The sequence below is a fragment of the Aulostomus chinensis genome, chromosome 9 (genome assembly GCF_037954235.1).
Source record: "Aulostomus chinensis isolate RoL2024-O1b breed Wild chromosome 9, RoL_Achi_v1.0, whole genome shotgun sequence".
NCBI classification, from domain to species: Eukaryota; Metazoa; Chordata; class Actinopteri; order Syngnathiformes; family Aulostomidae; genus Aulostomus; species Aulostomus chinensis.
The window spans coordinates 29,761,275-29,777,625 of NC_141328.1; the positions used below are offsets into that span (position 1 = coordinate 29,761,275).

General features: G+C 47.4%; 1 protein-coding gene and 1 long non-coding RNA gene across 3 annotated transcripts; one reads left to right on the forward strand and one right to left on the reverse strand.

Moving 5' to 3' along the window:
- Positions 1 to 113: 113 nt before the first annotated feature.
- LOC147256729 (solute carrier family 26 member 6-like) lies at positions 114 to 11,749 on the reverse strand. Of its 2 annotated transcripts, none has more exons than XM_086214957.1 (19): positions 11,616 to 11,749; positions 10,947 to 11,086; positions 10,190 to 10,300; positions 9,912 to 10,084; positions 9,660 to 9,824; positions 7,226 to 7,378; positions 7,012 to 7,094; positions 6,517 to 6,664; positions 4,752 to 4,865; positions 4,590 to 4,667; positions 4,271 to 4,366; positions 4,077 to 4,183; positions 3,917 to 3,986; positions 3,258 to 3,350; positions 3,009 to 3,119; positions 2,597 to 2,920; positions 649 to 703; positions 339 to 469; positions 114 to 258 (listed from the first exon to the last, which is right to left on the reverse strand). In XM_086214957.1, the coding sequence occupies exons 1-19, from the start codon at positions 11,747 to 11,749 to the stop codon at positions 232 to 234; spliced, it is 2,313 nt and encodes a 770-aa protein (XP_086071083.1). In that variant the 3' UTR covers positions 114 to 231. The 2 variants fall into 2 exon arrangements, with proteins under 2 accessions (XP_086071083.1, XP_086071082.1); XM_086214956.1 differs by having other exon boundaries at positions 2,597 to 2,923.
- LOC147256730 (uncharacterized) lies at positions 9,645 to 10,659 on the forward strand. The gene is made up of 3 exons (XR_015117950.1): positions 9,645 to 9,782; positions 10,196 to 10,342; positions 10,421 to 10,659. It is a non-coding gene; the product is annotated as an uncharacterized LOC147256730 (long non-coding RNA).
- Positions 11,750 to 16,351: the final 4,602 nt, after the last annotated feature.

The window sequence follows — 16,351 nt, forward strand, 5'->3', positions numbered from 1 at the left end:
AAGTGAGAGCTGCAGTGACATATTGCTGGCTATCGCACTAGACATATCATAAAAAGACTGTAGTCATGGCAACAGCTCCCTGTATTTCCATGGCAACCAGCCGCCATGTCAAGGTGGTGCATTCTCCCCCACTAAAGGGGGAGGAGACAATGAAGACCAATAGTGAGCAGTGGACCGCCTTCAGAATCAGGAGGAAAATGGTGAGAGTTGAAACAGTCTGACCCCTGTTGGTTACAGCTTGGTGTTGCAGGAAACATCCTGGAAAGATGAGGAGGATGGAGGGCTGAGACTCAGGATAAATCTTGCAATTCTGCCCAACGAGTGGAGTTTGCACTCACGAGGACGAAGTCTGTGTGTCCACATCTGTTGAGAATATGTAGCACGGCGTCGTGAACGGTGACAAACAGCCGGCTCTTCGGGATGGACTCAGAGAAGAATCCTGATTTTTCCAGCTGCTCCACCACACAGGCTGATATTCAACCACAGAGACAGAAACACAGCGAGCACATAAACTTATGTATGTTTGATTGTCATTTCTGACAGAGAACAATGTGAGGTGAAGACCTTGAGGCATCCATTATCTGAAGCTCCAGAGTCTTGAATTATGGACATAAACTTTGTCTCTGTTGTGTCTGGTGCGCCACTGACCTTGGCAGCCTGCTAGATAGACGTCCACATCAATCTCTCCAAAGTCCCTGAACGCCTGGGAAGGAAAAACTTATCATGCAAGGTTTGCTTTTGTCTTTTATCCCTTAAAAACATACAGGTGATAATGTGTGCTACCAACATGAAGTGACACTTCACTCCAAAAGCATCCTGGCAGAGAGGCTCCACCTAAACTTCACCCTGGACGACCAGCTCCTTCTCTGGATCCTGGACTTCCTCACCCACAGAACTCAGAGAGTCTGGATCACCAGCAGCCTGTCTGACCTCCTTACCACCTCTAGGCTCCCCACAGGGCTGAGTGCTCTCACCCCTGCTCTTCTTCCTCTACAGTGATGAGCGCAGGACCTCACAACCTGACTGTCATCTGGTGAAGTTTGCTAACGACACAGTCCTCCTGTCCCTCCTGTCCCTCCTGTGCGGCTCCACCCAGCACCATGGACCTGCCCTGCAGCAGTTGACTGAGTGGTGTGACACCTCCACCTCCCGGCTGGAGCTTAAAGTCAGCAAGACCAAGGAGATGGTGGTGACCTTCTCCGGAGGACAGAGGCAGATGGCTGCTGCCGTCTCCACCCTGATCCATGGGTCATTGGTGGAGACTGTGACGGAGTGCAAACATCTGGGGACCGTCTTTGAGGACCACCTGAGGTTCTCCTCTTACATGGAGGAGATCCTGAAGAAGTGCCACCAGAGAATGTACCTGCTGAGGAAACTGAACTCCTTCTCTGTCAGCAGCAAGATCCTTCTGACCTGCTCCTACACATTTATTGAATCAGTCTTATGGTTCTCAGTGGTCTGCTGGTTCCACTCATCAACCTGCAGGACAAGAACCGCCTACATAGCATCGTCAAGGTGTGTTCCAAGATAATTGGACTTCCCATTCGCTCCCTGATGGCTGTGTGTGAGCAGCAGGTCCGCAGCATGGCTGCCCAGATCCTGAAGGACCCCTCCCACGCTCTCTTCCTGGTATTCGAGAGGCTGCCATCCAGTCCCAGGCTCCGGTGTTGGCCTGCAGGACCCAGAGAAGGAGATCCACCTTTGTCCCCCAGGCTGTCCTCCTCCTGAACTCTGACCTCCCTGCACTCTGACCCCTAGTACCACCCACAAGATGGCCACTGGCCACTTGTCCTACACCGAGTGTACGCCTGTACTTTTATTTATACTCTATTCATGCAACGATTCATCCTGTACAGACCTCAATATTTGCAAAGTGACTCTCATTTGTTAATGGAATTATACTTCTTACTTATTGTGCACTACTACCTCTACTGCACTGCTGCTAACCCTGGGAGGTGTGGACCTCCTTGCCTCACACCTCCTTACCTCAGGGATGTTGTTGTGTTGTTGTGTTGTTGTTGTGTAACCAACTGTACCGCTCTCTGCTCCCTTAATTGCCCGCCGACCACAGGGATAAATAAAGTTTTCTGAATCTGAATCTGAAGCCTCCCTGACAGGAGTATTCAGCTCACTAAGATGATTTTCCCTCCTGCATCACTTCTTTGAGACTCCAGAATGCGGAGGGAACCAGTCACATGTATTGGGCTTAAAGCTACAGGAGACCTACAGCTTTCCAAGAACGTCTGTTTACGAACTCTCCAGGTCGTCTGGTGTAATCCAGGATTTTGTAATCCAGCTGGATGATCATTAATCCACAAACACTTTGATCAGACATCAAAACAAACTACAAACCTATCAGCTAAGCATTTGTTCATGACATAGCAACCAGCTAGCTGGAGTAATGAGATTACGGCTGGATAAAGAAGACGTGGATTCTACCGGATGATGACCTGGAGAGCAGCTGGTTCACCCCATTAACCTCACAATAAACATACATACCTGGCTCTTTCTGCACTCTATGGACACAAGCACACAAAAAATCTTTGCGAGCGCTTGAAAGGAAAAATACAGTTTTTACACAATTTTACTCACGTACACTTTTCAAGGTCTTCACAGCGACGGTGTCCACGAAGCTGGTAGTTGAGATGTCCAAGACGAGGCTGTGGGTGCCACAGGTGCTTCCCGTCCTGTCACCTCCGTGCTGCGATACCTGGGCGCTGCTGTCGTCTCCGTCTGAGTCTGACGGTGGCATGTCATGCTGGTAAGCCCAGTTCTTCTGGCCTTTCGTGAGGCCATTTGCAGATGTTTGTGTCAGACTAAAGATGCCACCGCCCCCCTGCCTCTCTCCCTTCACTCCATTCCCCTCATTTTTGTCCTTCAGAGAGAATGTGCCATTGGGTTGGTTGAGGACAGCTTTTTTCTGCTAAAAGGTGAGGAAATTATTCAAAAATATTGAAATAATTTCAAGAACTAATTTATTTGGGGTGAATTATCTGAGTTTGTCATACTTGTTTTTTTGCCTCCTTTCTTGCTCTCTTTTTCTGTTTCTCCTGATCACGTTTCAGCTTCGCGTCGTGTTTCTTCTTTGCCGTCAGCAGCTTCCCAACGTGAATTCCACTCTGCACACAAAGCGGAGCATTGCATTCAATAAGAGAGAACATGAGATATGTGTGAGTGGTCATGAGAGCAATGAAAGGTGATGCACACAACATGCAGGGATGGCAAACAAACACACACACACACACACACACACACACCTTCTCCTGCAGGGCCTCCAAATACATGTCAGCATTTGTATAGTAGATCGTTGTGGAGGAACGGAAGATCTTAATTCCTGGAATCTCTTTGGCCTGTAGGGACGCATCACCAGGTCAGAATTACTCCATGTTCTGCTTTCATTTGCACTTTCCTTCTCCCTCAAGTATAGTTTGACTGAAGGGAGCGAGTCAGTCCAGCTAGGATCACTCTTCTTAAAGGGCCCGTTGCCCTCAACATCAGTCACATAAGATTCTAGTTTACTGCGCCAGTGCTGTGGGCATGATGATCATGATGGTTCCATTCCTTCAGTTCTCCCAGTGACCCACGTCAGTCGGTGAACGTAGCCATGTGGTACATGCAGGTTCCTGACGATTGGACTCAACAGTGGAGTTCCTGCGGCGCATCCTGATGAGCTGGCTACGGAGCTCATCACACACGCAATCATAAACTTTCTAGAGTTGCAAAAGTCCTGAAGTTATTGAGAAATTGTAATCGGAACTAAAAGGGTGTTTTCAAGCCAACAGAAGGACACCGCTGCATGTTTCCTCTGGAACACTCGACAGGAAGCTCTGTAAATGATCAGCTGGGGATTTTGCTTCTTCAAAATCGTCCAAAAAAAGGCACCATGAATGTTTCATTCATCACAAAAAGCTACTACCTCCTTGTAGTCGTCTATGTCCAGATACAAGTTGGTGCCTGGCACTTGGCCCAGCATGGAATAGCGAGGCCTGAAAGAAATTCAAAAAAACAGTTCAAGGATGGCACCATTCGCCCACGGACACCACGATGTTTGTGTGTACATAACGGTGTTGAGTTACAGTTGTGTTCTGAAGATGAATGTGAGCATGGAAAAGCCGATGGAGACGGCCAAGCCCAAGTCCAGGTTGAGGAGGATGGTGCTTATGAACGTTACCAGCCACACAAGCTGGAGGGCAGAAAGGTTCTGATGGTCAGACGTGCAGAGTCACACAGCATTCAAGAGAACTGCTGGTGAAGAGGTTCTGAGTCCTACCAGATCAGTCCTGCTGGTCCTCCACAGCATCGGCACATCCATGAACTGCTTAAACATTCCTTTTAGGTTCACAAACACGATGGTGGATAAAACAGCCTGGAGAGAACACACACACACACACACACACACACACACACACACACACACACACACACACACACACACAAGTATGGAAGTATTTCCCGCAGCTGTACATTTGCAACTGAAGTGGCCATAAAAAAGGCTGAATTTGCATTCAACTTTGGCCTTGTTTGTTTTTGAATCATCTGCCAGGAACCTTGTTGAACATTAGAGAGAATCAATACAGGAAGCATGTTACCTTGGGGAGATCTTCAAAAAGTGAACCTATTTTCAAAACTGTAATCAGCACAATGATGGAGGAGATCACCCCGGCAACCTGCCAAAACACAGGCACACATTTGACCTCCGACCTGTAACAGAGGTGTCTGTGTTTCTGGTGACGATGTCTGGCTGCGCTTACTTGTGTCCTGCCTCCTGTGCTCTCTTGGACGAGACTTCGTGACAATGAGGAAGTCACAGAATAACACTGGAAACAGCCGCCAACACTGTTGCTGAGACCAAGAGCAACCAGCTCCTGAACAAACAACACAAAAGACATTTCAGTTTCAAGTCAAATTCAAACATGTAGACTGAGAGACAGACCCTTTCTTTCTGACAGTTACAGGAGCGGGTCAACTGTGTCCAGAGTTAGACAAGGACACAGATACTCTGCTCTGAGCCACAGCAGGGAGCTGAGACCCAGAGACCAGCTGACTGCTGGTTAGCATAGCACAACGAATGACAGTAGGGGAACTGTGAGCTTACCTCTATCAAAAAGGTCACCATATACACTTTTTGTCAATGGTCTTCGCTTCACTAACTAGTCTGCATGAAATTGTGCATAAATAATCGTGATATAAAACGACATGATATTGTAATTTTGGAATCAGCTACGTTGCCTGAACGACTTCCCTGAGTGGGTGCAGTTACTTGACACAGCAAACAAAACCTGACAGCAACAAGGACTACGAATCATGGCGGCTTTGTAATGACGGGGATCACTTCTGGACAACCTGAGATTCTGAACCTAATTTACTGTACTTGATGACTCTAGACTGAGATTAACAAACACTCACCATTCCCTACCATTCTTTGCTAACTAGCTAGCAAGCGCTCAGCTAGTCTCCATGGGTCTCAGCTCCACAGAGGAGAGACGTGTATCTACCTACAACGTACAGCCGTGTTCCCAAAAGGCTGCTTTCGTTAATGTTATTAACGTCAAAGGCTTTAGTCAGGTGTGCCTATGGCCTCCAGGTTAACAACAGTAATGCTTTTCATTAGTTGTAGGGCCACGTCCACACATCCCCACCACATCGAGGGCAGTGCCAAGCATATTTAAGTCACACTTGATTGCCTGAAGCTGGCTGGGCATTAATGATTTAGCAGCCCAGCTCTTAGAGGCTTTGAGAGCTGCCAGCCTCTCTCTCTCTCTCTCTCTCTCTCTCTCTCTCACACACACACACACACACACACACACACATACACACATACACACACACACACACATCAGCACAAGAATGTCAAGGTATGAAATGAAAATATCAAGAATAAAGCTTTTTTTTTCAAAAGAAACCCGTCTGTATCCACAGGCCTGTAAAAACGAGTCAATCAAAGGAAGACATGAGACAGAAACAAAGGGAACTGAATGTAATTACATCTTAGGCCATGTTTGCACAGACAGTCTGCTCGGGTGCAGTAATGCACCTCCGTCAGCGTAGTCTGATTCCTGCCTGCTCCTTTAATGCAGCTGGTATGTGCAGGTCTTCATAACAACATTAGGCCTCATTACCCTTTGGCAGATGCGCATCATGCAACCCAGGACGGCGCATCTTGTGCGCACATTGATGCACTGATACGTGACACATTAAACAGCTTTGTTGGCCATAAGAGATTCAGGAGATCCAGGTCCTATCCATCCTTTCTGTAATGTTCATGGCGCATTAAAGGACCTCTGCACAGGCAGGGGAGGACACCTGTCACTGCCCTCATAATTCATACCATTGAGTAAATTATCCCAGAGTAAGGAAAGGAAATAGATGTGTAAAGTTCCTCATGGCTCCTTGATGGAGGGCCGCCTGGATTAATCACCAGGGGTGAGAAGAGTGAAGTCAAGTATCAGAGTGGAGTTTGACTGATCCCTGCTAGCCGACAGGCAGTCACTCTCAGCCTGCTAGCATGCGTCTCACCTGGTTGCTGTCCACCTTGTAGCCATGTTTGAGGGCAAATGTTTTGCCCAGAGAAATATTGATGGCATAGCCGACAACAGCCACGGCAAACGCATCGCCGATCACCTCTGAGAACAAAGTTGCATCAGGAGCACGAGGAGCCTGAAGCCTGCAGGAGGAGGAGGAGGAAAAATAAACCATCGTCACACACATCAGCTCCTCAAACATCTCAGAGGCTGTAAAAAGAGCTTAACGGTGAGAGAAATGTGATCTGTGAGCTGCTTCTTTGACTCCAGTGTTGAAAACCTCAACACCAGCTGCCTGTCTGTCTGACCTTTTGCTGACCTCCGGTCTCCCTGAACACAGTCTGTACGTGTTTATCATTTATAGAGTCACAAGATACTTTCCTGTCTTTAGAAACAGAACATTTTTTTATTTTCTTCTCCAACATGCCACAAATTCGAACACCAGGAATTGTGTTTCTTTTTAAACTTCACCCTCTCAAAGCCAACGTACCCACTGGGAATCTCTCCAACCACATCAATGCTGAATCTATCAGGAAGTCTGCAAAAGTGAGTGATGATTGTTGCTGCTATGACCTGAAGGAAAAAGTTGCAAGAATGATTAAAAGTTAGACCAACAGTCCAGATTAATAACTTTGAGCCAAACGCCCCCTGCTGGACTTCCACAGACGCACGCTTGCAGAGTGAGAAAACAAAGAAGGACTCACCACTATGAGCTCTATGGGGATGGGCATGGGCAGTTTCTGTCTGTAGCACGCATTGATTTCTTTCACCACTATGAGAACAGTGAGCGCCACGACACTGACCACCAGCTCCGGCACCCTCGTCTGAGGTAGCAGCTGGCAAATATCCACCAGAGTCTGTGAGGAGCCGAGGGGGAGAGAGGACACGTGGATGTTAAGTGAATGCTGACAGGGGCTTCATGGTGGTTTGTCTGCTGGCTGCAGACATGCAGAAGTGGAGAAAATGAAGGAGAGAAGAAAAGAAAAGTACATGTAGAGCAGAAGAGGCTTCTGGAGAACACGGATCACCTTAAAATGGTTTAGTGAAAGAGCAAAAATGCCAAAACATCTTTTTTCTGACAAAAGTACACGTCCTCAGTTTTGAGTGAGTTTACCTAAGTATTTTGAGCAAGCTGAGGGACTGTCCAGGCTCTTTGTACCTTCATTGGTTACTTATTAATGCTGTAAAAACTAATTTAGAAAAATGGCAATGACCTGGGATGAACTTCTGCTTATCTGCCTTCGTCATCAGAGACAGTTGGACATGTCGCAGTCGGAACCGGTGTGAAGAATATATGATTCCTGAATTCCAATTAGCTTGGCTTCCAGCCACTGGTACCTCACATGCAGGCTCACTGTCATGGCGCCCAGGGGCTCTACGTGTACACGCTCAGGCTGTGGAAAATATCATCCTTTACGATCAAAAATAATTACAAAGCAACTGCCATGTCAGCTACGCCTCGTCGCCGGCTGATGAAGCAATATGATGCCGTCAAGGCATGCAAATTATATTCTAGATCTTGTACAGCAAGTGATGGTGGAATCCACAGAGACAAAAATATAACACTTGCAAAATCAAACACTGCTCAAATGTCTTGTTCAAATGAAAATACAAAGTCATTCCATCAAAGCATACACAAGGACACACTGAAGATTGTGTCAAAACCAACAACCCAGTGTGACTGCCCAGAATGTTGGCCATATTGAAAATGTGTGAAGTTTCATGTGATACATTGAGGTTGAGTGACAGCGCAGACGGGAGAGGTGTCAGCAGACACAGTTGACTGACAGCCCATCGAGTCCTTTGTTAAAAAGTCATTAAATACATTTTTTTTTACATAAAAACGAGGGTTGTGTGTAACCATGGTGATGAATACCAGTTTAACATGAGGAGACGTTGTAGTGGTAGAATCAGACACGTAGCCGGAACTACTTTCCTGACTGGGAGCAGTGATTTGACGCAGCACCTCCAAAGCTCCACTGGAACTTGGGTCAACAGAACCAAAGGTTTGTTGAGGACTAGAAGAGCGACTGCTGCTACTGATGTTGATGAGCAGGAGGAGGATTCCTGCTGGACACACCAGCATCCTGGACCTGAGCTAGCTGATGCTAACACTGCCCACCCACTACCAGCAATTGGGCTAAGCTAACTAGCCTGGACCTGAGCTAGCTGATACTAGCACTTCCCACCCTCTCCCAGCCATTGGGCTAAGCTAACTAGCCTGGACCTGAGCTAGCTGATGCTAGCACTTCCCACCCTCTACCAGCCATTGGGCTAAGCTAACTAGCCTGGACCTGATCTAGCTGATGCTAGCACTTCCCACCCTCTACCAGCCACTGGGCTAAGCTAACTAGCCTGGACCTGAGCTAGCTGATGCTAGCACTTCCCACCCTCTACCAGCCATTGGGCTAAGCTAACTAGCCTGGACCTGAGCTAGCTGATGCTAACACTGCCCACCCAATACCAGCCATTGGGCTAAGCTAACTAGCCTGGACCTGAGCTAGCTGATACTAGCACTTCCCACCCTCTACCAGCCATTGGGCTAAGCTAACTAGCCTGGACCTGAGCTAGCTGATGCTAGCACTTCCCACCCTCTACCAGCCATTGGGCTAAGCTAACTAGCCTGGACCTGAGCTAGCTGATGCTAGCACTTCCCACCCTCTACCAGCCACTGGGCTAAGCTAACTAGCCTGGACCTGAGCTAGCTGATGTTCACACTTCCCACCCACGATCAGCCATTGTTCTGAGCTGACTAGCCTGAACCTAAGCTAGCTGATGCTAACACTTCCCAACCACCCACTACCAGCTATTGGGCTAAGCTAACTGCCTGAACCTGAGCTAGCTGACGCCAAAATCTTCCCACCCCCCACCAGCCGCTGTGCTAAGCTAACTAGCCATCTGCTGGTGTCTGTGGGTCTCAGCTCCTGTCTGGCTCCAGGGAGGATGCTGGTCTTCCTTTAATGCTATTTTAATGTGAGTTTGAAACAAAGACATTTTCACCCTGGGCCGTGTTTCTCTGAGAGTTCTACTCAAGGACTGGAGATAAACATCGTGTGAAACACCTGCATCAAAGTCACTCATCCAACAGTGTTTGTATGGTTCTGATACGACTGACAGCATCATGCATGGCATACTCACATAGATCAGTGAGAGAGGCCCGGAGAAGCGAGACGGCTTGACTCCAAACACATACTTCAGCTGGGAGACGCACACATGACACGCTGAACCTGTGGTGTAGCCACGTACCAGCGGTTCAGACAGGTAAGTGACCACGAAACCAAACCTCACCACACCCAGCAGAATCTTCAAGTGACAGAAAAACAGAGTGTTAAAAGTTGTTCAAAAACTCTGCAACTCTGTAAAGTTTTTTGATTTGGAAAAAAAGGGCACCTGAAAGATTCCTGTGAGGACAGTGAGGGAACATGCTACCTGCACCCTCAAGGCGTCTCGCTCATCAATGTTTACGCTGCCTGTCCCATTTGTACTGTTCATGATGAAGTTGCTGTCTGGTGCCAGCCTCTCTGTCACGCTCCCAATCATGATGCTGATCACAGCAAACGTGCCTGAACAGCCAGAACACAAAACTCAAACAGTTCCATTCACACAGACTCAAACAGGAGCGTCCATGTTCTGTCCTTCGCGGCACTCACACCTGGTTTATCTCTCACCGATAGAGATGTGTCTGGAAGTACCGAAGATGAAGTACACCAACACTGGGAAGAGGGACGTGTACAGGCCGAAGACAGGCCGTAGCGAGGCCAGGAGAGCATAGGCCATGCCTGGTGGGGGAAGCAGAGGAAGAGTCGAGCAAACAAATTCAAGTAAGACAACAGAAACCTAAGAGCTTCTGTAAAGGTGCCCTGTGTAATGTCCCCTGAAAACGTGATTGAAATGTGCAGGGAGAAGAGTCACAGTGTTTTAAAGCCTCAAGAAAATGAACCTGTGAGCAACTGTGAGAGCAACTCATCCGTGTGTGACTCTGAATCAGAGCAGCGATGTGACAATGTGTGGCATCAGACAGACGTTGGACTGACAGGAGTGTCAGCAGGTGTGTTCAACGCATCAGACACAGGAGAAACAGCCCATCGGCCGATCTGAGTCAGCTGGCAGGGGTCAACTGTAGTTTGAGGTTGCCATGGTGATGACAACTGGGCTGTTCCTACTGAATGAGACCAGAAGGATTCAGCTGGGAGACACACAGGAACGCAGACACCCTGTGATCGCCTCACAATTCAGAGACTCTGTTGAATGCAGCAATAAAAATCATTTGTTTTTGGTGAGTTTAATCGTCCCCCCTTCCTGGAAAAACCTGGTTTCACCGAACAGCACAGATGATTGTATTTGAAAAACTGATGTGTTTGCTAAGTTTGTAAGTGGTGATGTGAGTAAAGGTTCTTGCCACTGTGCACTTTCATACGTACGAACCCTGCGGTAGATGCATGATGCCCACACTGCAGCCGGAGACCAGGTCCCCCATGGCATTTTCTCTGATCGGGTATTTAGGGAGCCAGCCGAGAACTGGCACCCAGCTCAGCACTGTCCGCTTCAGTCTGGGCACTGAACACCTGCAGCAGTCAGTCCACAAGAACACACACACACACACACACACACACACACACACACACACACACACACACACACACACACACACACACACATCATTCCTTTCCAGGTGAAGATAAGAATATTCCTGTGTGAATGTTCTACACAGCAGCTGAGGAGCTGAGAGCTGGAACACCTGCTACAGGTTTTACCAGCTGGCCTTGAATAACACCTGGAGAACACGTCCACATGCTGCTGTCCACTCCAGGCGAGCGGCTGCACTTGTCGCTCTTTGGTCTGAGAATTCCTTGAGTGACTTCATTAACAACCTACACAGAGTTTAGGAGATGTGTGGTCTCTAGATGTCCTGGTTCACCAATCTCTAGTCATGAGGGGACCACGAAGTGTCCACCTAAATATAACGGTGATCTTTGCTCATCTATTATCATTAAAAGACTCCAGTGAAACTGAAACGCTTTACAAGTAAAATACATTCACATCCTGTTTAGCAGTGTGTGTTTAGAGTCTTCTTCCTTTTGGCTCTGATTTTACCTCAGGGACTCTTGAACACGTTCACCAAGAGTTGGTTTAGTGGACCCCGTTCCTTTTTTTGCCAGTTCATCCAGACCTAACTCATCCAGAATTTCCCGCTGCACAAAGTATTTCCCAGATGAACGATCCTCCATGTCAATGTCTGTTTGTCACTGAGTTCCTCTTCTCCTCCTGAGGGTCTGGTCTCCTCCTGAGGGTCTGGTCTCCTCCTGAGGGTCTGGTCTCTTCCTGAGGGTCTGGTCTCCTCCTGAGGGTCTGGTCTCTTCAGGGGACAAACCAGTTACACAGCGAGGGTGAAGCCTCCTTGTGCTTCTCTACTGATTAACACTGCTTGTTCCTTTGGCTGCTTCAGACTGTGGGAGTGACTGTTCCCTCCTGCCCTTATAAGACCACGCCACAAAAATGAGTTCTGCATAAACACACCTGAGGTAACAAATGAGTGTGTGTGTGTGTGTGTGTTTGAGAGAGAGAGAGAGAGAGAGAGAGAGAGACTAAGACACAGTTCTGTCTAACCTCTATCAAACTTGGTGACTCATTCAAACACTTACTCACTGGTTTCTGCACATGGACCAGTATAAATGATGATTATTACCCAGTTAAGGATCAAGACATTGATAATGTGGCCTCACAGGAAAATGTCATGTTGTGTGTTGTGTGTTTGTGCTGGACTGACACCACTAATCTTTATGGATTCTTTCCTCATTCAAGAGATAAAGTCTCCATGGTTTTGTGGTCAGCAGGGATATCAACACCCACTGTGCGACTGGCGTTTACTGCTGACACTAAATAGGTTGTATGCAGCCAAACCTGCCGCTCCCTCCCTCTTTTAAGCTTCGGTTCACTTGCTGGTAACTAAAAAGGGACCCGCACTTTTAGATTTTTACGCTCTTCTTTTTTATTTCAGTAACTGAAAACATTTTTTTCAACTCTTCTCTCGGTCCATGGAATTTAAGTAATGTGTGTTCTCGTGAGTCAGACGAAGACTTGCTGGACGAAAGTGCGATCGTCTCTTTTGTCTTCAGAATGAGGTCGCCTCTCGCTACCCGGGCTCTGGAATGAAAAAAAGATCTCATTCTCATTTTAACAACAAACTCACTGACAACCCTGCACGGATCATGTGGTCCTACGTGTGTGTGCCTGGTTCTTGTTGCCAGGTGGAGGCCCGGTGTAAGCACGACCTTATCAGGACCACTAGACCTCAGGGGGACCAGAGACAGGTCATAACACGGCACAACATAACTTTTGAGTTCCTGCTTAAAGTTAGAGAACAGTGGAAGTTTGAGGTTAGGTTCAAGTTAGGATTAGGATTAGGATTAGGTTTAGGTTTTGGGTTAGGCTGTCCAAAGAAAATGGAAGTCAATGGAATGTCCTGATATGGGTAAATGCTCAAACCTGTGTGTGTGTGTGTGTGTGTGTGTGTGTGTGTGTGTGTGTGTGTGTGCGTGTGTGTGTATGTGTGTGTCCATAAAAACACAATACCTTCAAAAAAAAGAACATAAAAGGGCCAGGTTCTATTTACCTGTGAACCGGCTGCCCTGGTAACACAAATTCATCAGTCACCCTCCTGACAGCCCTTCAGATGATGTGTTTGATGCTCATTCTGAGCTGGTTAACCGTTAATAGGGTATTGAGCAAAATGACTTTCAGTATTGATTCAAGTTTATCTTTTCAGAATGTGTGAAAAGGTGGTGAGCCATGTGACAGAGAGATTTGTTCAGGACAAATTAACGGCAGGAGGACTGATACCAGTGATATCTAGTTTGTCTGAATAATTCAGTATTACAGAGAATGAATAATATTGGGGCTTTTCCACTTGGTTGTATTCTATTTTTTTTAGTTCAGTATACTTTAAGTTAATAACAAAAAGCATTTCAAAGAAGAAAAACACATTGACAGATAAAAGGAAGACAAAGAAGAAACACCAGAAAGAACAAGGCCATCGTGTGACATCATCAGACCTGTGACTGCAACCAATCCCTTCGATTACCCTTCAAAATCTCAAAACTCACTCAAAACAACCAATAAAATATCAAAACTATTGGTGATCATTCCAGTAACTGACAATCGATCTACCACTATGAAACCACTGTCTCATCATCGGTCATTGACTGAGACCCAAGCCTGAATCAGAGCTGATGCTGATGAAACCACTGGAGTGAGATCTCACTGGAGGTGCGATGACTGTTCCTTTAATGGAACTCGATCAAAGCGAAGTAAAATCTGGTCAACTGGACGTAAGTTTATCTTGAAGACGTTTCACCTCTCATCCGAGAGGCTTCTTCAGCTCTAGTGAAGAGTGTGGAAACTCCAGCTTATAAACCTGTGTGGGAGTGGTCAGTGCTATTGTGGTGGAAACGACCCTCCAGAGACTCACCTGGCCTCCCCAAACGACAGTCGTTGTGCGGTGTCAGGGAGTTTCAGGGGTGGTCGTTAGGGAGTTTCACCGACCACTCAGATGCTAATGGGCTGTGCTGGCAGCAGCCGTTCCACATGGGTCTTTCAGCTGAGCTCTTTGGGGAAGCTTTGAAAGGACTTGGTTGTAAATAGGAGAAAGGAAATGTCGCAGTCCACCTCCTCTGTTCAAAGATGGTTTCTCTATCCTGACGTGGATGGCTTCTTTAACTCCTCTTTCAAACCATCTGTCCTCTCTGTCCAGGATTTGGACATGGTCGTCCTGGAAGGAGTGGCTTTCCTCCTTGAGGTGGAGGAAAACCGCTGAGTCCTGTCCTCCAGAGTTGGCTCTTCTATGTTGGGCCATGCGCTTGTTGAGGGGCTGTTTGGTTTACCCTATGAGTTTAATGGAACTCAGCTGATCAATCAGTGACTCGTTAGACTTGTATTCATTTGTGATATGATCCATCCATCCATCCATCCATCCATCATCCATCCATCCATCCCTCCATCCATCCATCCATCCCTCCATCCATCCATCCCTCCATCCCTCCATCCATCCATCCATCATCCATCCATCCATCCCTCCATCCATCCATCCATCCATCATCCATCCATCCCTCCATCCATCCATCCATCATCCATCCATCCCTCCATCCATCCCTCCATCCATCCATCATCCATCCATCCATCCCTCCATCCCTCCATCCATCCATCCATCATCCATCCATCCCTCCATCCATCCATCCATCATCCATCCATCCATCATCCATCCATCCATCCATCCATCCCTCCATCCATCCATCATCCATCCATCCATCCATCATCCATCCATTCATCCCTCCATCCATCCATCATCCATCCCTCCATCCCTCCATCCATCCCTCCATCCCTCCATCCATCATCCATCCATCCCTCCATCCATCCATCCATCATCCATCCATCCATCCATCCATCATCCATCCATCCATCCCTCCATCCATCCATCATCCATCCATCCATCCATCATCCATCCATCCATCCATCCATCCCTCCATCCATCCATCATCCATCATCCATCCCTCCATCCATCATCCATCCATTCATCCCTCCATCCCTCCATCCCTCCATCCATCCATCATCCATCCATCCATCCATCCATCATCCATCCATCCATCCCTCCATCCATCCATCCATCCATCATCCATCCATCCCTCCATCCCTCCATCCATCCATCCATCCATCCATCCATCATCCATCCATCCCTCCATCCATCCATCCATCCATCCATCCATCATCCATCCATCCATCCCTCCATGTTCCCCCTCTCCTCCTGTTGAGGGTGGTGGGGGTGGAGCCTATCCCAGCAGCCTTCCCCCTGGACAGGTCACCAGTCCATGGCAGGGCCAACACATAGAGACAGACAACCATTGGCTCTCCCAGCCACGCCTACGGTCAATTTAGAGTCTGGATTAACCTGGTCCCTCTTGATGTCTTTGGACTGTGGAGGAAGCTGGAGTACCAGAGAGAACCCAGCAGGAACAGGGAGAACATGGAGACTCACCCAGAAAGACCCCGTGCTGCAGCCGGGGCTCCACCCACGACCTTCTTGCTGGGGGGCCACAGGGAGGACCACTGCTCCACCCACAACCTTCTTGCTGGGGGCCACAGGGAGGACCACTGCTCCACCGGGCCACACTTGTGAAATGATAGTTTTACATTTTGACATGATTTTATGATTATGTTTTTAGAGAAAAGTCTTACACGTGACAGGAAACAGTTGCATTTTGTAGTTTGTTGTATTTTATTTTGTGGTAGTACAAGGTTGATTCAATTCAATGCTCTTCTCCTCTGATACCTTCCTGTACCTTTTAATTATAGTATCTTTAGTTTGTTTTTTGGAATTTATTGTGATTTTATTCAGGAATTATTTCTGGGATTTATAATTCCAGTAACATCTAACAAAACATCACCAGGAGCAACACCGAGTGATTTACGCAGAGGGACAAGTGACTCACAGCAGGAGAGTCACTTTTGAAATGACTAACAAAGGTAGGAGTAGCAGGAAGCATTCTTGGACACATTAACCCTGGCCACTGTCTCACACACACACACACACACACACACACACACACACACACACACACACACACACACACACGTAAATGAAACTGTGGAACATTCTGAGGACCAAGCAAGCGAACCTGAAAGGATAACTAGACAGAAGAGAAGGAACACTAATACCTTCTAAACCTCCATGAATGGACGTGGCAGGGCACCAGGATAAATCCACTCACAGACATCAGTTAGCATCATGACAAATCTTCAACATAGAAACTACACACACCAGCCAATCGAGAACAGAA